Raw genomic sequence first — 18,779 nt, forward strand, 5'->3', positions numbered from 1 at the left:
GTGTTTTTTATTCAAATTTTTCGCTTGACTGTTTTGTGTTTTTCTAGAATAATCTCTGACTTCTCAATTGACTTTTTCAAGCAATTCTTCTTGATTTTTGAGTGAATTCAATTGCTCTCACTCCGAAATAAATTTGGTTGTCAAACAAAACCGATTGTCAGAGGCTCGACCACAAATCCCTGATAGCCGAGTAGTTAATACCTCCATCGAGGTGACGGGATAGGACTCAAGAGGTCGAGGTTCGAATCCTTAATGAAAAATTCATCGAGGCTACTGCCCCTTAATTGAATTGCGCCGTTTGTCACTCGAGAGCAATTCTTCCGACTTAAGTCGGTCTTTGTTTTTTTAGTAAGATGTTTGCACACAGTTTTCATGATTTTGATCTTTCCAAAGGGATGAAGAGGTAAATCCAGTGGCTATTAAGTTTCATTAGAAGCCCTAAGGAGGCTTTAGTAGTTAGAAAGTGCTGAGGTAGGAAGTGCTTAGAGTGCTCAATTTGCTAAATTCAATGTTGAAAGGTCATATTTAGGAGTTTTTGAGCTTAAATTGGTGCAATTTTTAACTTGTTCCTCATTTTTTTAGTCTTTTGTTTATAGATGCGAAGCTAAAAGTTGAGCGGAGATATATTGCTTTGCTCTTTTTTCTTTAGTTGTTTTTTTTCCTGAAAGTCCACAAGCATCTTTCGCGGCTTTTTTCCGGCAATCTGCGGGCTATGTTCTTTGTTTTCAATCAATAGCACGATCTTTTCTCGATCATACGTAACGTACATCACTAAAAACAATTTCTAAACGCTCGAAAGCTGATCATGTTGAAGTCCACATGTTCCTGAAGGCCAATAGAGTGCAACAAACATAGCGCACTATTGCTTAGGTCTTTTTTGTGCAACAAGGAAATTAAAAGTGGTTAAATATACTTGCAACAAAACTGTCTTGCAACAAAACGTCTTATTACAAATCGTTCATATTCAAATTAAAAAACAGCATTGATTTTTCTTCAACAATTCATGCAGTTAAACATATTTGCAACTAAACCGTACTACAAATCAATTGAGTACATATTTAAAAACTTCAATCAATTTTTCTTTAAAAAATGACATGAGTTTCATCGAATTGTTTTGTTCCTAAAAGAATATCTGTAGAAAACTCTCACGTTTGTTTTCAAACGAATCCTTTCATGCTCTGAGACCAAAAAATCTTTCATCGGTTTGTTTATTTTCATCTCTTGCTAACCGAAGCCATTGTGGTAACTTATTTCACTTTTGTACGCATTGAAGAACAATCAAATTCATGCTGTCTACGCTCTAATTGTTTTGTTCTAGCGTTTCGTTGAAGATTAAATTAACGCTGATTTTTTTTTGGTATTGATTGTGTCATAATGAAAATTTGATTAGTGACATTTTTTGCTATTATTAGCCCAGTTTTTTGTCTGTAATAGCTCTGTCATATTTTTTAGAAAGCACGCCTTGATACCCTAGTCTCTTTGTTGATTAATTGGTTGCAGGTTTTTTATTCAAGTATATTTTGAAAAATTGAAGAAACAGAAGTGTGAAAGCACAAGTGTTTTTTGGAAAATACTATGTGAAATGGAATTATTTCAAGGAACTTTTCATATAAAACATTAAAATCTTCAACACTTTTGAATTTTCTCCTTCTGTTGCTTATTTTATCATTTCTCTGTCGCTTTGAAAGGCCTCAACAGTCTATTTTGCGGTGTGTTTTCCGGGAAACTGCCGGCTATATTTAATTGCTCTCAAACGAAGTTTGATGTGACTAATATAATTGCTAAACTTCGTTTGAGAGCAATTAAATATATCATCAGTCTTTTCAATGCCTTTTTTTTGCTTGACCGATTTTTTGTCTGACCCATTTCACTTTTTGTCCTCAAAAACGGGATAAGCAGGTGGCGCTCAGTGGGCATTAAGTGCTCTTAGAGCCTTTTAGCTCTGTTTCAGCTCAAACAGTTTTGGAGTCACAGAAACTGTTTTGGAGGCTAATACTTATGGCGTGAAGGGCGGTTTTAAGATGTTGAAGAGCCCCCCCCCCACTGTTAGAAATTGTTTCATAAAAATTGTTCTATGCTCATATTGGCTGGATGTTATTCTTGAGAGTATTACATAATTGAAGTGACAGTTTCCGACAGCACGCACAATGTTCTAACCGAAAACAAATAAAAAACTTTGAGACTGCTTAGAAAACCCTGAATTCCGCAGTCACAAAAGCGAATAGATTAAATATTCTGAGAATCAATGTGAGAATAAAATATCTTGATACTTTTTAATACCTGACAGCGCGCACAATATTCTAACCGAAAACAAATAAAAAAAACTTTGAGATTGTTTAGAATACCCTGAATTCCGCAGTCACAAAAGCGAATAGATTAAGTGTTTCTGAGAAGAATTGTGAGAATAAAATAGCTTGATAATAGCGAGCTATTATTGGCCGTCTCTTGGTTTTTCTACGACTCGAAGAGGAGTTTTCGTTTTCTGGAGTTCGCTTTTTTGAGCTATAAGCGAAATTGATTAAAATTGCCATTTAAACTATTTTTTCCTGAGCGAGAAAGGTTTGTTATATGCAAAGCGTTGAATGTGAGCGTCGACTTTTCGAGCTTTTTTTGGAGGATTGCGCTTGTAGCTAACCATGTTTAGCCGTTTTTCGTCCATTTCATCTCATTTGTTTTTTCTCGTAGATGTATTGTTTGGTATAATATTGTTGAATTGAAGCTTTATGAATATGTGACCCACTAGATTTTTATTAAAGTGGTGTCGAGAGCCTAACAACTGTGAAAAATAGGCTCAAGTTTCTCATTGTGTAGTTAATATTTTAAGTTTTTTCAGTGATTTCTGTCTTTTTGATCTGCGTCAGTATAAATGGCAATGGCCTTCTTTTTCGGCTTTTTTCCCAACTTTTAAATTATTTCCTTTGATTCTAATGTGATTTAAAAGAATAAACATCTCTGTGTATTGGGGATTCAAATTTAGTATTGATACTTCGGTTAATATTTCGCAGTGTGTTAAAATTCTAAGAATTTCAATGTATCGATCTATGAGTTTAATTTTAGCTGTTTTCAAAAAAGAATGGCTGTTGATTGTTTAAGATCAGAAAATGGGTATTGCTGATGCTCATTAATTGCTCTCGAATCAGAAGCAATTATTGTAACTGTGTGTTTTTTATTCAAATTTTTCGCTTGACCGTTTTGTGTTTTTATAGAATAATCTTTGATTTCTCAATTCACTTTTTCAAGCAATTCTTCTCGATTTTTGAGTTCGTTGTCAAACAAAACCGATTGCCAGAGGCTTGACGACAAATCACTGAGTGGTTCATACCTCCATCCAGGTGACGGGATAGGACTCAGGAAATCGGGGTTCGAATCCTAACGTCGAATCTTACCTAAGGCAGCTTTAGTAGTTATGAAGTGCTAAGGTAGGAAGTGCTTAGAGTGCTCAATTTGCTAAATTCAATGTTGAAAGGTCATATTTAGGAGTTTTTGAGCTTAAATTGGTGCAATTTTTAACTTGTTCCTCATTTTTTAGTCTTTTGTTTATAGATGCGAAGCTAAAAGTTGAGCGGAGATATATTGCTTTGCTCTTTTTTCTTTAGTTGTTTTTTTTCCTGAAAGTCCGCAAGCATCTTTCACGGCTTTTTTCCGGCAATCTGCGGGCAATGTTCTTTGTTTTTAGTCAATAGCACGATTACTTGTTGATCATACGTGACGTACATAACTAAAAACAAATTCTAAACGCCCGAAAGCTGATCAGGTTGAAGTCCACATGTTTCTGAAGGTCAATAGAGTGCAACAAACGTAGCGCACTTTTGCTCAGGTCTTTTTTCGTGCAAGAAGGGAATTAAAAGTGGTTAAATATACTTGCAACAAAACCGTCTGACTACAAATCGTTCATATTCAAATTAAAATACAGCAATCATTTTCCTTTAAAATTTCATGCGGTTAAACATATTTGCAACTAAACCGTACTACAAATCATTTGAGTGCATATTTAAAAACTTCAATCAGTTTTCTTTAAAAAATAACATGAGTTTCTTCGAATTGTTTTCTTCCTAAAAGAATATCTTTAGAAAGCTCTAACGTTTGTTTTCAAAGGAATCCTTTCATGCTGTGAGACCAAAAAGTCTTTCGTCGTTTTGTGTATTTTCATCTCTTGCTAATAGAAGCCACTGTGGTAACTTATTTTACTTTTGTACTCATTGAAGAACAATCGAATTCATTTCGATTATTATTTTTCCATGCTGTCTAAGTTTGGATTGTTTCATTTGAGCGTTTCGTTGCAGACTGAGATAAACGTGAGTTTTTTGGTTTTGATTGTGTCATAATGAAAATTTGATTAGTGACCTTTATTGCTATTATAAGACCAGTTTTTTGTCTGTCATATTTTTTAGAAGGCACAAGTTTATACCCTAGTCTCTTTGATGATTAATTGGTTGCAGGTTTTTTATTCAAGTAAATTTTGAAAAATTGAAGAAAAAGATAAATGTGAAAGCGCTAGTGTTTGTTGGAAAATACTATATGAAATGGAATTATTTCAAGGAACTTTTCCTATAAAACATTAAAATCTTCAACATTTGAATTTTCTTCTTCTGTTGCTTATTTATCAATTCTCTGTCGTTGTTAAAAGTCTCAACAGTTTTGCGGTTTTTTTCCGGGAATCTGCCGGCAATCTCAAACGAAGCAATTTTATTAGTCATGTCAGTCTTTTTAATGCCTTTTCTTGCTTGAACGATTTTTTGTATAACCCATTTGACTTTTTATCCTCAAAAACAGGATAAGCAGGTGGCGCTCAGTGGGCATCTAATGCTTTTAGAGCCTTTCAGCTCTCTAGTCTCCAAGTATGCTAGTCACAGAAACTGTTTTGGAGGCTAATACTTATGGCGTGAAGGGCGGTTTTAAGACGTTGAAGAGCCCCCGCTGTTAGAAATTGTTTCATAAAAATTCTTCTATGCTTATATTAGCTGTATATAATTCTTGAGAGTATTAAATAATTGAAAAGACAATATCTGACAGCACGCACAATATTCTATCCGAAAACAAATAAAAAACTTTGAGATTGCTTAGAATACCCTGAATTCCGCGGTCAAAAAAGCGAATAGATCAAATATTCTGAGAATAAATGTCAGAATAAAATATCTTGACAATTATTTATATCTGACAGTGCGCACAATTTTCTAACCGAAAACAAATAGAAAACTTTGAGATTGCTTAGAATTCCCTGAATTCCGCAGTCACAAAAGCGAATAGATTAAATGTTTCTGAGAAGCAATAGGAGAATAAAAAAGCTTGATAATATGGAGCTATTTTTGGTCACCTTTTGGTTTTTCTACGACTCGAAGCGGAGTTTTCGTTCTCTGGAGTTGTACTTAACCATGTTAACCGTTTGTCGTCCATTTCATCTCATTTTCTTTTTCTCGTAGATGTATTGTTTGGTATAATATTGTTGAATTGAAGCTTTATGAATATGTGACCCACTAGATATATAATAAAGTGGCGTCGAGAGCCTAATAGCGGTGAAAAATAGGCTCAAATTTCTCATTGTGTAGTTAATATTTTAAATTTTTTCAGTGATTTCTGTATTTTTGATCTTGGAACAGATTGCTGCGTCAATATAAATGGCAATGGCCTTTTATTAAATTATGCATTGCGTTTCTCCGTTTGTGATGTGGGGTGTGTCTTTTCTTTTGTACATAAACCAATTTCGGCGGCTTTTTGTCCAACTTTTAGATTATTTCCTTTGATTCGGGTGTGATTTAAAAGAATAAACATCTCTGTGTATTGGGGATTCAAATTTGGTATTGATAGTTCGGTTATTATTTTGCGGTTATTATTTTGCAGTGTGTTTAAAATTCTAAGAAAATTTGTTTAATTGCAATTTTAATTTTGTCATTTATGCGAAATATTTCAATGTTTCGATCTTTGAGTTTAGTTTTAGCTGTTTTCAAATAAGAATGGCTGTTAATTGTTTAAAATCAGAAAATTGGATTTTTTGATGCTTATTAATTGCTCTCGAATGAGAAGCAATTATTGTAACTGTTTTATTGTTTATTAAAATTTTTTGTTTGACTGTTTTAGTTTTTCTAGAATAATCTGCGACATCTCAAGTGACTTTTCAAGCAATTCTTGATTTTTGGGCGATTTCAATTGCTCTCACTCCAAAACAAAGTTCGTTGTCAGACAAAAACCAATTGTCAGGGGCTCGACGACAAATCCCCGATAGCCGAATGGTTACCTCCAGCGAGGTGACGGGATAGGACTCAGGAAATCGGGGTTCGAATCCTACCGTCGACTCTATTTTTTGAGCCCTTAATGAAAAATTCATTGAGGCTACTGCCTCTGAATTGAATTTCGCCGGCTGTCATTCGAGAGTAATTTTATTTGCTCATTAATTGATCGGGAATGAGAAGCAATTATTGTAACTGTTTTTTTGCAACTTTATAGCTTGATTGTTTTGTGTTTTTCTTCTGGAATATTCTTTGACTTCTCAAGTGACTTTTTCAAACAATTGTTCTTGATTATGAGTGATTTCAGTTGCTCTCACTCCAAAATAAAGTTCATTGTCAAGCGAAACCGATTGCCAGAGGCTTGAAGACATCCCTGAGTGTTTAATACCTCCATCCAGGTGACGGGATGGGACTCAGGAAATCGGGGTTCGAATCCTACCGTCGACTCTATTTTTCGAGCCCTTAATAAAAAGTTCATTGAGGCTACTGCCTCTGAATTGAATTGCGCCGGCTGTCATTCGAGAGTGATTTTATTTGCTCATTAATTGATCGCGAATGAGAAGCAATTATTGTAACTGTGTTTTTTTTTGCAACTTTTTAGCTTGATTGTTTTGTGTTTTTCTTCTGGAATATTCTTTGGCTTCTCAAGTGACTTTTTCAAACAATTCTTCTTGATTTTGAGCGATTTCAGTTGCTCTCTCTCCAAAGTAAAGTTCATTGTCAAACAAAACCGATTGCCAGGGGCTTGACGACATCCCTGAGTGGTTAATACCTCCATCCAGGTGACGGGATAGGACTCAGGAAATCGGGGTTCGAATCCAACCGTCAAATCTTAACTAAGGCGGCTTTAGTAGTTAGGAAGTGCTAAGGTAGGAAGTGCTTAGAGTGCTGAATTTGCTAAATTCAATGTTAAAAGTCATATTTAGGAGTTTTTGAGCCCGAAATGGTACAATTTTTTGCTTAATTCCTAATATTGAGTCTTTTGTTTATAGCTGCGAAGCTGAAAGAGGAGCGGAGATATATTGCGTTGCTCTTGGTTTTTGTTTCGTCGTCTGGCGCTCTTTTTGGTTTTACCTTTGTTCACACAGCAAAGCTGAAAAATCTACATTTTCTGATTGGCTTGTCTAACGGCATTTGCGCGCGTGACATTTCTCGCTCTCTTTAGCCTAAGTTTGTAGCTCATTTGAGTGATTAGATTTTGATCATACGTGACTTACCTCACTCAATAAAATGACTTTTGCACTTGAAATCTTTTGAATTAGTTTAATTAAGGTCAATTATCTTAATTAAGTTTAATTAAGTATAAGTTAAGTTTAATCAGTTTAATTTGAATTAGTTTAAGGTCAAAGAAACTCATATGTGTAATAAAGGTCCTAATGAAAAGCTCCGCGTAACGAATTTTAACAAGCTTTATTAATATATCGCGGAATGTTTTTTCCTAGCTGTTTGAGAGACGTCGATAACTTTTTCAACTTAAATCTGTATATTTTTCTATCTCTGTACGGCACGCAAGTCTATTCTTCGTCTGCTATTCCGGCAATCTGCCGGCTATGTTTGACTAGTCTTGAATTGGCGTTTTTTAAGTTGATAAAGTTCCTTTGCATGACGTAAATACTTCTTTCTTACCGTTTTATGAGCTATTTGTTTTTGTACTGCAAACATAATGATTCTGAAATTTGCAAGTTTTTTTTTAAATGTTTGTCATTTTTTGAGATTCTTCAGCCTCAGGGGCCATGGAACCTCCTTTATGGTTTGATATTGTGTTACTGCATAATTTCTAGTGGTAATCGAATGGTTTTTAAGGTTTCAATATCACGACTTTTGGCAATTATTTGAAATAAAACTTGCAACTTTTTAAAATTGTTTTATTTCCTTTCTGGAGTTTCCCCATCCTCGAGGGCCATGGAACCTCCTTTATGGTTTGCTATTAGGTTACTGCATCGTTACTAGTGGTGATGGAATGGTTTTTAAGACTTTAATATCACGAATTAAAGTTTCTATTGGTAATGGATTGGTTTTCAAGTTTTTATCATGATTTTTAGCAATTTTTTGATAAACTTCGCGATTTTTTAAAGTTTTTGGTGCTGTGACTTTTTCTTACCTCAGCTGCTATATGGCCTCCTCCAGGGTGTGATAGTTTCTTACTACGTAGTTTCTAGGGGTCAATGGAATGGTCTTGAAAATTTTAATATCTCGAATTTTTGCAATTTTGATTAAATTTGAATTTCAAATTTTCTGACTATTGTTGTCATGTTCCTAGTTTATGATCTTTATGAGCCAATGACACCTTTTGTAGGTGCTACAGATGGGTTACTGGACGATTTCCAGAGACGAAAAATGGTTTAGAACTTTTTAATAGCCGCCTCATCTTCTCAGCCGGCTATTATAGCGCTCCTATTTTTTTTTTACTTCGTCGAATAAAAAAATTTTTTGCTTTACCTCATTTTGCCGCTTTTTCAACATTTTGCGTGATATCTTTTTGACTTCTCTAGACTAGTTTCTCTCTTCTCTCATTCTGCTAAAAGTGATTTTGAACATCAGTTGCTCAGCAAAGCAATTCAAAATGAACAGAGTCAGTATAAAAAATTGAAGTCAGAAGTAGAAACGGGATAAACCCATAAAGCCCAATTTTAGATGCCCGCTATTTGAACGTCGTTACTATAAGTCTTAGTTACCATCTCTAATGCTTATTGGTATTGATAGTAGCCCCTGTAGCCTCTCTCTAAGAAACAGAAGTACGTTATCTTCAATTACGAAATGCCATCAAAATAAATCGGACTTAAAAATTGTTTTTGTACAAAAATCTTTTTTTTTTTCAATATCTTCTATTCTTTCAATCCCAATCGTGCTTATTGGAATCAGCGGCGGCTATTTTCCGGCAATCTGCCGGGTATGTTTCATATTGTGAAATTGTAAAGAGACTACCTTCAAATTTTGCTGTTTTCAATGTAAGTTGGTGATCTCTACGCGATGCTTTTGGAGCTCAAACGGGTTTAAATTTGTTTGAAAATTTGACAAAGAGTCTCGGGTCTTAGTAAAGGCAGTTCTACACAATAATGTCGGTGGCTGCTGTTTCAGGCAATCAAAGACGCGGTGAATGAAATGAAATTATCAAATGTGGAAAACTACTGGATGTGTTTTTGGAAGCGTTCTAAAACATGTGTGCCTCCAGATTCTAATTTGTCCACAGCGGCACGAGCAACTGACGTAGTTGATTTAGAAACCAGATTGAGCAAAAGGAAGCTAGTAAAACTGTGTGAAAGCAGCACAATTTGCGAATTTATCAAAAGAGTTGACGAACAGTTATATCAGATACTGGTTGACTATTTGATTGTGAATGTGTTACGACCTATTCCTTCGCCACTCACTCAAGCCATTAGAAACTTTGCCAAAAATCTCGAAGTGAAAATGAAGGAAGCTTTAGGATCAGAATACTCGATTCAGTTGAAAAGAGCAAAGGTAATTTGACAGAATTTTTGGATCTATTCTGTTTGCCCCCCCCCCCCCCCCCAGCTTAGTGGGCTTATATCTTTTACGCCCCCAGGCGCACGTGTTATTTTTTTACATTATAACGTATCGTTCTATATAACATTGGGGGGTCCTTTTACCCAGTGTTTTGATATGTAACGGGGGGGGGGGGTCAATAAATGTTACAGAATAGTGAGTATAATATAATCTCATCATTTGCCCCCCGCCCAGTGTTTTTATGACCCCCAGTTACAAATTGTGTTGTTATATAGCACGTTTCAATGTAAAAATGATGCACGTGCGCCTGGGAGTCATAAAACATTTATTCCCACGAGGCGGAGGGCAGAAACAGAATAGATCCCGCAAAAGTTACGCACTCGCAGAGTTGGGACAACAAAATGGAATCAATTTTGTTCCAACAAATTTTCAAGAAGGAAATATGCATTGTTTGTTTGCAGCTGTCGCGTCTATGTGCGTTTTCTCAGATGCTACGCAGGTACACTTCTCTCAATCATCTGGCACAGGCGGCCAGAGCAGTGCTGCAGAACTCTGCACAGATCACCCAGATGCTCCAGGATCTCAACAGGGTTGACTTCCAGAACGTTCAGGTACCGCCAACTATGTCGCTTTAGACCATCTACCGACACTTAGACTGTAATAACCAATATCAGTGCATAATTTACTATAAGCTGTGAGTTCAGACAGGCTGATAAGAAACAATCGAACAATTACTGTGGTGCATTAATGTTCATGATGTTATGATGTCCAAGTAGAGTACTGTTTGATTTCAGGATCAAGCCTCTTGGGTGTGCAAGTGTGACGATTCCTTAATCAGACATATCGAGGGTGACTTCAAGCGATCCCTGCAGCTGCAGAGAACTCTGGAACAGTGGGCTCAATGGCTTGAGGGGGTAGTGGAAAAAGTGCTTCACTTCTCGGGTACAAACGGGGGCGCCAAAAGTGGTGGGAATAATGCTGGTGCTGGAACTAGTGGTGGTAGTTTGAATGGGAGCTTTGGAGGTGGATCTTCATCACAGCCACAGCAGAGTAATTCAAGTGCGAGATTCGAGTGCAATCCTGAGAGCTTCACTAAACAGGCTCGGCAGTTCCTACTTAACTGGTCATTCTACAGGTGGGCCACTTTCCTCATAAACATCTTCAATTATTTAATCATTGAAACGAATCTTACAGCATCACGTTGCGCCCTAAGTTGACTGTGAAGCTGATTGCCTGAGTATGAGCGGAAAACATTGTTATGACAATTTAAACAAAGCTGAAACATGCAATGTATATAAATATTTATATACTCAGCTCTATAGCCAGAAATGTTATTCATTCAGTTTTTTTCAGAAATGGTTTAAAGAACGTTGTATTGTTGGTACTATTCAATTCAAAATTATGCTTAAATGGTCAACTTTCAGTTATACAATCTGATTCTTGGCTACAGAAAAATGGAAATGAAACCGAATTATTTGTAAAAGTTGTAACAGTTCAAAATATGAAATAAAAACAGTATTTCTTAAGCACAAAGTAGAGCTACTAATCCAGAATTCAGGATTTGTAATTCACGTGAAATGGCAGTGAAAATCATCTTGGCAGTGAAAATCATCTTGGCAGTGAAAATCATCATCATCTTGAACCCTGGCACCCAGAATTAAGAATATTCGCTTTTCTGAGGGGAACCATGAGTATATTTTGTGGTGCAGAGTAAAGCTGTGTTTCTAGTTCGATGGTGATCCGTGACTTGACACTTCGGAGTGCTGCCTCCTTCGGTTCTTTTCACCTGATCCGTCTACTGTATGACGAGTACATGTTCTACTTAGTTGAGCACAAGGTGGCCAGGGTCCAGGGCAGAACCCCAGTAGCTGTCATGGCCGAGGTTAGCTCAACTTCAGCGAAACTTATCAATTATTAGATCCCTGTAAAATTCTGGCCCACATAGGTGAATATTTAGTTTTTCCACGAGTGATGCATAAGTTGTCATTTTCGTAAGTTAGTGCCTGTTAAATTAAATGTAAATGATCACGAAATTTTTATGGTTGTAAAGTTCTCTTAATTAAAATATAGCTTTTCGAATTACTGAGTATCAATGTGCAACCAAAATTGTGTGGAAAAATTAGCGTGATCACTGTACTCAAGACAAAAAGTGAAAAAACTATTTTTTATGATACTTAGAACATTATGTCTCAGAAGTCAACAGTTCACTTCTAAACTTCCCCAAGTCGCGGAGATAGTTAGACTGAGTTTTCCATTTCTGCATTTGCCATATTTGCTGAAAACAGACCTTTAAATATATTAATGTAATGGTTGCTTGCCGAAGTTAAACTCCGTCTAAAAAGGCGGGAACTATGTAGTTGAATAAATACCAAATTCGAAGCTTGAAATAATTATCCCGTTCTGCAAAAAAATCGAAAACCCGGATATTGCAATTTTTAGCAATTATTTTTAGTTCTCTTGGTCTGTTTTGCTGACTGCAATATCTGAGTGGAGCTGTTATTAATTGTTCTGAAGCAAAGTTTAGCAATATTAGACCTGTGGTCTTTTTAATGTGATTTTTCACTCGACTGATTTTTGTCGACCCACTTGACTTTTGTCCTCAAAAACGGGATAAACATGTAGCGCATCGGAAGGCCTTAAGGTGTCGAGCAGCTCTCTTAGAGCCATACGCCTTACTAGTCTAAGTATCCGGTTCACCGAAACTGTTTTCGGGAGACAATTTCATGGTGTGAGGGGGCGGTTCTTAGTCTTAAAGTTTGACCCCTCTCAATCACCCCCCCCCCGATACCCCCAGATGGCATTAGGTTTTCTTAGAGCCTAATGCCTTACTTGTCTCTAAGCATGCGATCAACCAAAACTTTTTTCAGGAGACTATTTTCCGAAGGGCGGTTCATAATCTTAAATGTTTGAACGTCAGTCACCCCCACTCAATCTCCCCGCACCTACTCAAAACCAAAACACTCCATCCTCTACCTGGCGGTTTCATCGGCGTGATTAACTCACTCAGTAAAATGACTTTTCCGCTTTAAAACTAAGTTTAATTTGAATTAGTTTAAGATCAAAGGAATTTATATGTAATAAAGGTCCCTAATGAAAATGCTTCTGCGCCTTGAATTTTAACATGTTTTACTTAGTTATCGCTGAATTTTTTTACATAGCTTTTTGAGCGGCGTCGATAAATTTTTCAACTTAAATCTGTATCTGTTTCTATCTCTATTATACGGCACGCAAGTCTATTCTTTCGCGGCTATTCCGGCAATCTGCCGTCTATGTTATTCGAATTAAACTGATCTTGATACTTTATGAATTCCATTCTTTTTGTCGATTTCAAGGTGCACAGAAGACTTCAGTAGCTGCGAATGTTTATGCTTATCACTATTTCACAGTTTCATTTGGCAGTCTACGGGTAGCTTTTATTTGTGATTTTTATCACTTAGCAGCTGAATTTGTGGGCATGACTTTGTATGGTGCTTCATTTGAGGTGACACAAAAATTTTTGGTTTTGTTAAGCCCGGATTTGCGACGGACCGAATTTAGCAGCTACTGTCCGACGATCTGCGTACTGTGTTCATTCATAGGTTTCGTTTATGAAACTAACTATTGTGGTCATATGTTATTAGTTCAAGTGTGGAATCTTTCTGTACAATGAATGCAGAGAAAAAATTGTTAACTTGTTGGAATTTGGTTGTATTTCTTACGTGGCTGGTTTTTGACAGCATTGATTTTTAATAGCCGCGAAGCGATAGCGGCTATTATTGGGGACATCGTGGTGTTTTTTAATTCGTTGTCTCCGTCGATGATTCTTACGGCCTGACATCTTGGAATTGACTTCTTCCATGACTTCAGTGACTTCTATTTCTTTGCCGTTAAAATTTGTGTGCTTGACTTCATTTCTGCTTTTAGGTCAATTGCGTGACTTACCTCACTAAAAAATGACTTCTGTACTCGTTTAACGAACTTTAATTTTTATGACAATTTACTAGTTAAAGGTCAATAGTTTGCATCTAAGTATTGCTAAACGTATATTGCTAAACGTATGTATGCCCATTTTGTGGGCATACATGATCTGCCTCATTGAACAGAATGACTTCTGCTCTCGCTTTTTAAATTTTAATTGAGAATTTAAACTAATTGAGATTAAATTGAAGCTAGATAATGATGAATTGAATTGAGCCTCCACTTATCCTTCAAGAACAGTTCATCCAAAGTTAGTAGTTTTGTGTTCTTTGTTTCAATTTCGTGGCCCTTGGTGTTGATGCTCGAATTTTCGACTTTAGTTTTCTGCCGGTTTTGATTTTTTGTTTCCGCGGCATTGTTGTTCATGGCTTTTTTCGAACATCTAGGTGTTTGGGATGCGGTTCCTTGGTTTTAACTTCTTCGGCCGAAGTGGCTTCTCTAAGAATTATTATGAGGTAATTCTACGTTTAGAAGTATTTTTGACATTTTGACCCCTTTTTGTATTTTGTATTTTTTGTTTTTTTTTTTTGTGCTGGGTTAAAGTTACTTTTTATGGCGGGTTTGATGAACTATATGTTTAATTTCATCAATTTGAAGTTGTTTTTGCGTGTATCAATTTGTCTTTTTTGCGTTTTCTGCCGTTTTATGTGCTTTTCATTACATATAGTCCTTTGGATTAAATGTATTCATTTGGTTTTAGCGTAATATTTGGCGTTTAATAACTAAAAGAGACAACTGGATGAATTTTAGGCGGTTTTTTTACTCAAATAAATGATGATTTTGTAGGTTTCTCTCAGATTTCTCTTGCACTTCTGTGTTTGTTTCTTTTCCATGTGTTCGCTGTCGTGTTGATATTCGCTATGGAGTTTCAGAAGTTCTGTGCAGAACAATCGTTGGGACGTCGCAGCTTGTATATTTGCAGGAGATATTGTAGAAAGTTGCTAAATTCGTTACTTCTTCGTTACTTTTCATTCTAATAGGTTTTTCGTTGTATCGTTTTGACCGCCCTTTGGTTTATCATTTAATAAACGAAAATTAGCTGTATAACGGGACATTGTGCTGAGAATATATTTGGAATTGTAACTTTTGAAGAATTCTCAAGAAACTGATATCATATTTTTTTTTTTGTTTTTCCACAGATTTCTCTGGATTTCGAATGGAATAATTTAATATAAGAAATAATTTTCGGTTTAGTCATTAATTGGCTTGAGGCAGTAGTTGGTCGTCGAGTTTACTCCGAGTCGACTCCAGAGTCTTCTGTCCCTGTTTTTTCGTCGCCCAACAAAAAGTTACCTCACTTTATCTTTATTCCCAGCATGTTCAACATTTTGCGTTAAATCTTTTAGAATTCTCTAGGCTTTCGTTCTTTTTGCTTAAAGTGCTTTTAAATAGCAGATGCTCAGCAATTCCATCAAAAATGAACAGAGTCAATATTGGAAAAAGAAATCAAAATAGAATCTAGCTGACTCCATTAAACTCAATTTTAGATAACGATTTTTTTAACTTTGTTCTAATTCGTCGTAGTTACCACGTTTATTTCTTATTGCCATTGATACTAATCCTCATTAAGAAACAGGAGTATGCCTAACTACAAAATCAAATCCAAAAAGGAGCGCAAATTTGGCATTTTGTAAAACAAGCATTTTTTCTGTTTCAATCACAATCGAGGTCATGGGAATCAACGGGGGCTGTTTTCCGGCAATTTGCCGGCTATGTTTAATCACTCTGTTTTGCATTTTTGAGCCTTTTCTGAATATCTGTAGTTTTATTGTTGCTGGCTTCGCTCTGAAGCTGGCGTCCCTAATTGCAAGCTGGTTACTATCAACCACCCCCCCCCCCCCCCCGCCTTTGTCTGTCGTTCAAATTGTTCGACATTTTAATTCTTAAATTTTTCTTAGTTCTTTATCCTAATATGGATTGATGGAGCGGAATTTAAGAAGTAACTAATTACCTGGTATTGCTTTTAGTCGAACGAAACAGAGAGTAGAGAGTTGTCTCTACTCATTAACGGCAACAATGGAGGAAGTGCGAACAGTATAGACAGCTTTCTATCCAACTCAAACAACCCTTTGCTGCAACAAAATACTGCTGCTCATGTCGATGCTTCGAGCAGGTCTCTTCTTCAATGCCCAATACCTTCGAAAAGCCCAAAATTGATCAATTCTAACAGCAATACTACTTTGTCGCCTTCACAAATGACGGCCATGATGCAACAGCAGCATCACAACCAGCAATCGCCAATTGGGGGAACAGTGGGAGGCTTCAATGACCTGACTGGCAGTGGGGGTGTTCTAAAGGCATCTCACTTGGATGACATGGTCGAAGACTACTCCTTAGGATCTCTGATGCCAACTGATGCAATGTACAGAAATATGTTAACTGGTTAGTTTGAGATCACCTCAAATGGGAGTTTTTAAAATTCGCATCAAGTGTTCCAAAGGTATTACCTCTTTCAACAGTTTTTTTTTCAATAACTCCGAAAGCGGTAGCTTAGCTGTTCTATATTAAATACACCGTGGTTTTTCTCAATTTTGCTTCTATCTTTTTTTTACGTTCCAAACTTTAAAGCTTAACTCTCAAAATGAATTTTTCTGTTCTAATTGAAGTGCGGAGGTCAATTAAACAGACCACAATTAAATGACAATAGGGTAGCTACAGTAACACTTGGAACATTGCAACTGAGTTTGAGTGACAATAAGCAGATAGTTTTTTTTAGCTAAATCAGTGTACGCATCTGACAGTTTTAATTTGCTAGAACGCTTTCTCTTCATGTTATGATTCTTACCCATTGTGTTATTAACTGACGTGTGAACTAATTTTTGCTGAGCGGGAGAATTTTTTGTTCATGTGCTCTGTTGAGTGAATGACTTTTTGACTTTTAATAAGTTTTTTTCGACAGGAAATTGCAGAGTTAACTGTTTTTAGCCGTGTTTGTCTATTTGGCTAATTTTTATATCAAATGAATGTTAAGTATTTGTTTTGGAAAATTTTGTCGGGAGCCGGGTTTGTTTTTAAATAACTTCTTTGATTTGGTTTCAATCGAGAGGGAACTGTCTTTAAAGTTTTTGACGCTGTGAAGATCACTTTCCTAACGTGGTTGATTGATGGCATATTGAGTTCTTGGGACCTGTGTTTCGTCTTGGCCTATCTGGAAATCCGGAAATTCTCTAGCCCGGTAAGCTTTCCAGTTGGTCAATATTGGTCATTGTTGTAGATTTTCTGAACATGTAATTGTTTTTGATGCTCTTGAATGAGAAGCAATTATTGTACACGTGTGTCTTTTTACGACTCGAAGAGGAGTATTGGCATTCTATAGGTTTTGAATTGCTCGTGAACGAAGTTCATAGCAATTATTGTAAACGTGTTGCTCTTTTCATTATGCAAATTTTTTGCTTGACCGTTTTTGCGCTTTTGTTCTAGAACATAGTGACTTTTTCACGCTTTCGTTCTTCAATTTTGAGTGACTTCTATTGCTCTCACTCCGACTTAAAGCTTGTTGCTAATATAAAATCGGTTGCAGCATAGAAAAAATAAGGTCCTAATAGCCGAGTGGGCAGTGAATCTGGTTATGGATAGGGAGCTCAATGGTTCGAATCCCGTCGGGGTCAAATGTTTTTCGACCCGCCTGTCGTTCGAGAGCAATTCTTCCGACATTAGTCGGTTTATTTTAGCTACAGCAAGTCTGTTAATGACTTCAATTTTGACTTCTTTCGACTCGAACATTTTCCTATTTCTGATTGTTGACTTCTTTTTTCGAACAATGGACTTTAAAACAGTGGCTTATTTTTTAATCCTATATAATAAACGCGTGAGCTCTAAAATAGGAAAAAATCTTTGCATGTTTAAGGGGCCTCTCGAAGCGCATGTTTAAGAGCAGCATGGTTAATTGAACACATCGAGAGAGGTCAATGACCTAAAAGGCTCAAAGTAGATGAGTGAGAACCGGACCTGGGACGAGACTATTAGTCAACTGCAGTTACCACGAGGCTAAGGGGGCTTGAAAGTATGCTCGCCCAGAGGGAGGATTTCCTGTCCGGGGTACTACGTGTTTTTTAAATGCTACCGAACTATGTTTAAAGTTCTTATTGTAAAGTTGTGTTTTTCTGCAAACTTTTATTTTAGCTTTACAGATTCTGCGCTATTCTAGGACACTCTTAGCTTTCAGCTAAGTTTTCCGTGCCTTACTTTTTCATTTTTGTGGAATCTCAAATGCTCTCAATCTGAAATTTGTTTATTGATACGGTAAAAGCGATTGTGGGAAACGGTGGTATGTCGTTATAGTGCAGTTGCTAAGATGGACTGTTGTTCTGGGTGTCGAGGTTTCGAACCCCTGTCGGGTACCCTCCCTTTTGGAGTCATGAAAAATTCTAATCAACTTCATGGGGACTGTTTTATGATGGAGGACTACTATGCTGAGGATCGAGGGTTCGAACCCGTGTCGGGTACCCCTCCTTTTGTAGACATGAAAATTTCTAATTAACACAATGCCGACTGTTGTTCGAGAGCACCTCTTGCGACGCTGAGTCGTTTTATGTTCCTGTGTGTGTTTGGGGGATGAAAAATGCTAATCTTATATATTAAACGCGTGAGCTCTAAAATGAGATAAAATATTTGCATGTTTAAGGGGCCTCTAGAAGCGCATGTTTATGAGCCGCATTGAGCAGCATGGTTAAGCGAACAAATCGAGAGAGGTCAACGACCAAAAAGGCTCAATGTAGATGGGCGAGAGCCGAACCTGGGACAAAAGGCTGTTAGTCAGGTGCAGCTAAGAGGGCTTGAAGGTATGCTCGCCCAGAGGGAGGATTTACTGTCCTGAGTACTACGTCTTTTTTAAATGCTCTCGAACTAAGTTTGAAGTTCTTCTTGTAAACGTGTGTTTTTCTGCATAATGTTAGCTTTACAGATTCTGCGCTATTCTAGAACACTCTTAGCTTTCAACCAAGTTTCTCAAGCCTTTTTTTTACTTTTGTGTGATCTCAAATGCTCTCAATCTAAAATATGTTTATTGATACGGTAAAAAACGATTGTGCGAAACGGTGGTATGTAGTCGTTATAGCGGTTGGTAAGATGGAGAACTGCTATTCTGAGGGTCGAAGGTTCCAACGCGTGTCGGGTACCTTCACTTTTGTGGAC

At 36.7% G+C, this 18,779-nt stretch overlaps 2 protein-coding genes across 2 annotated transcripts in view; one reads left to right on the forward strand and one right to left on the reverse strand.

Moving 5' to 3' along the window:
• LOC142336337 (uncharacterized) overlaps positions 1-16,535 on the reverse strand; it is a 115,645-nt gene extending 99,110 nt beyond the window's left edge. Inside the window, exon 1 of the mRNA XM_075385095.1 lies at positions 16,524-16,535. The gene's annotated coding sequence lies outside the window, so the exon portion shown is untranslated. The remainder of the gene's footprint in view (positions 1-16,523) is intronic.
• LOC142336336 (uncharacterized) overlaps positions 1-18,779 on the forward strand; it is a 71,562-nt gene that overhangs the window by 19,921 nt on the left and 32,862 nt on the right. The window contains exons 4-8 of the mRNA XM_075385093.1: positions 9,303-9,683; positions 10,151-10,300; positions 10,484-10,824; positions 11,418-11,571; positions 15,614-16,028. Of these exons, the coding sequence (XP_075241208.1) occupies positions 9,303-9,683; positions 10,151-10,300; positions 10,484-10,824; positions 11,418-11,571; positions 15,614-16,028 (1,441 nt within the window). The remainder of the gene's footprint in view (positions 1-9,302; positions 9,684-10,150; positions 10,301-10,483; positions 10,825-11,417; positions 11,572-15,613; positions 16,029-18,779) is intronic.

The sequence above is a fragment of the Convolutriloba macropyga genome, chromosome 3, assembly GCF_964194025.1.
Source record: "Convolutriloba macropyga chromosome 3, txConMacr16.3, whole genome shotgun sequence".
Taxonomy (NCBI): Eukaryota; Metazoa; Xenacoelomorpha; order Acoela; family Convolutidae; genus Convolutriloba; species Convolutriloba macropyga.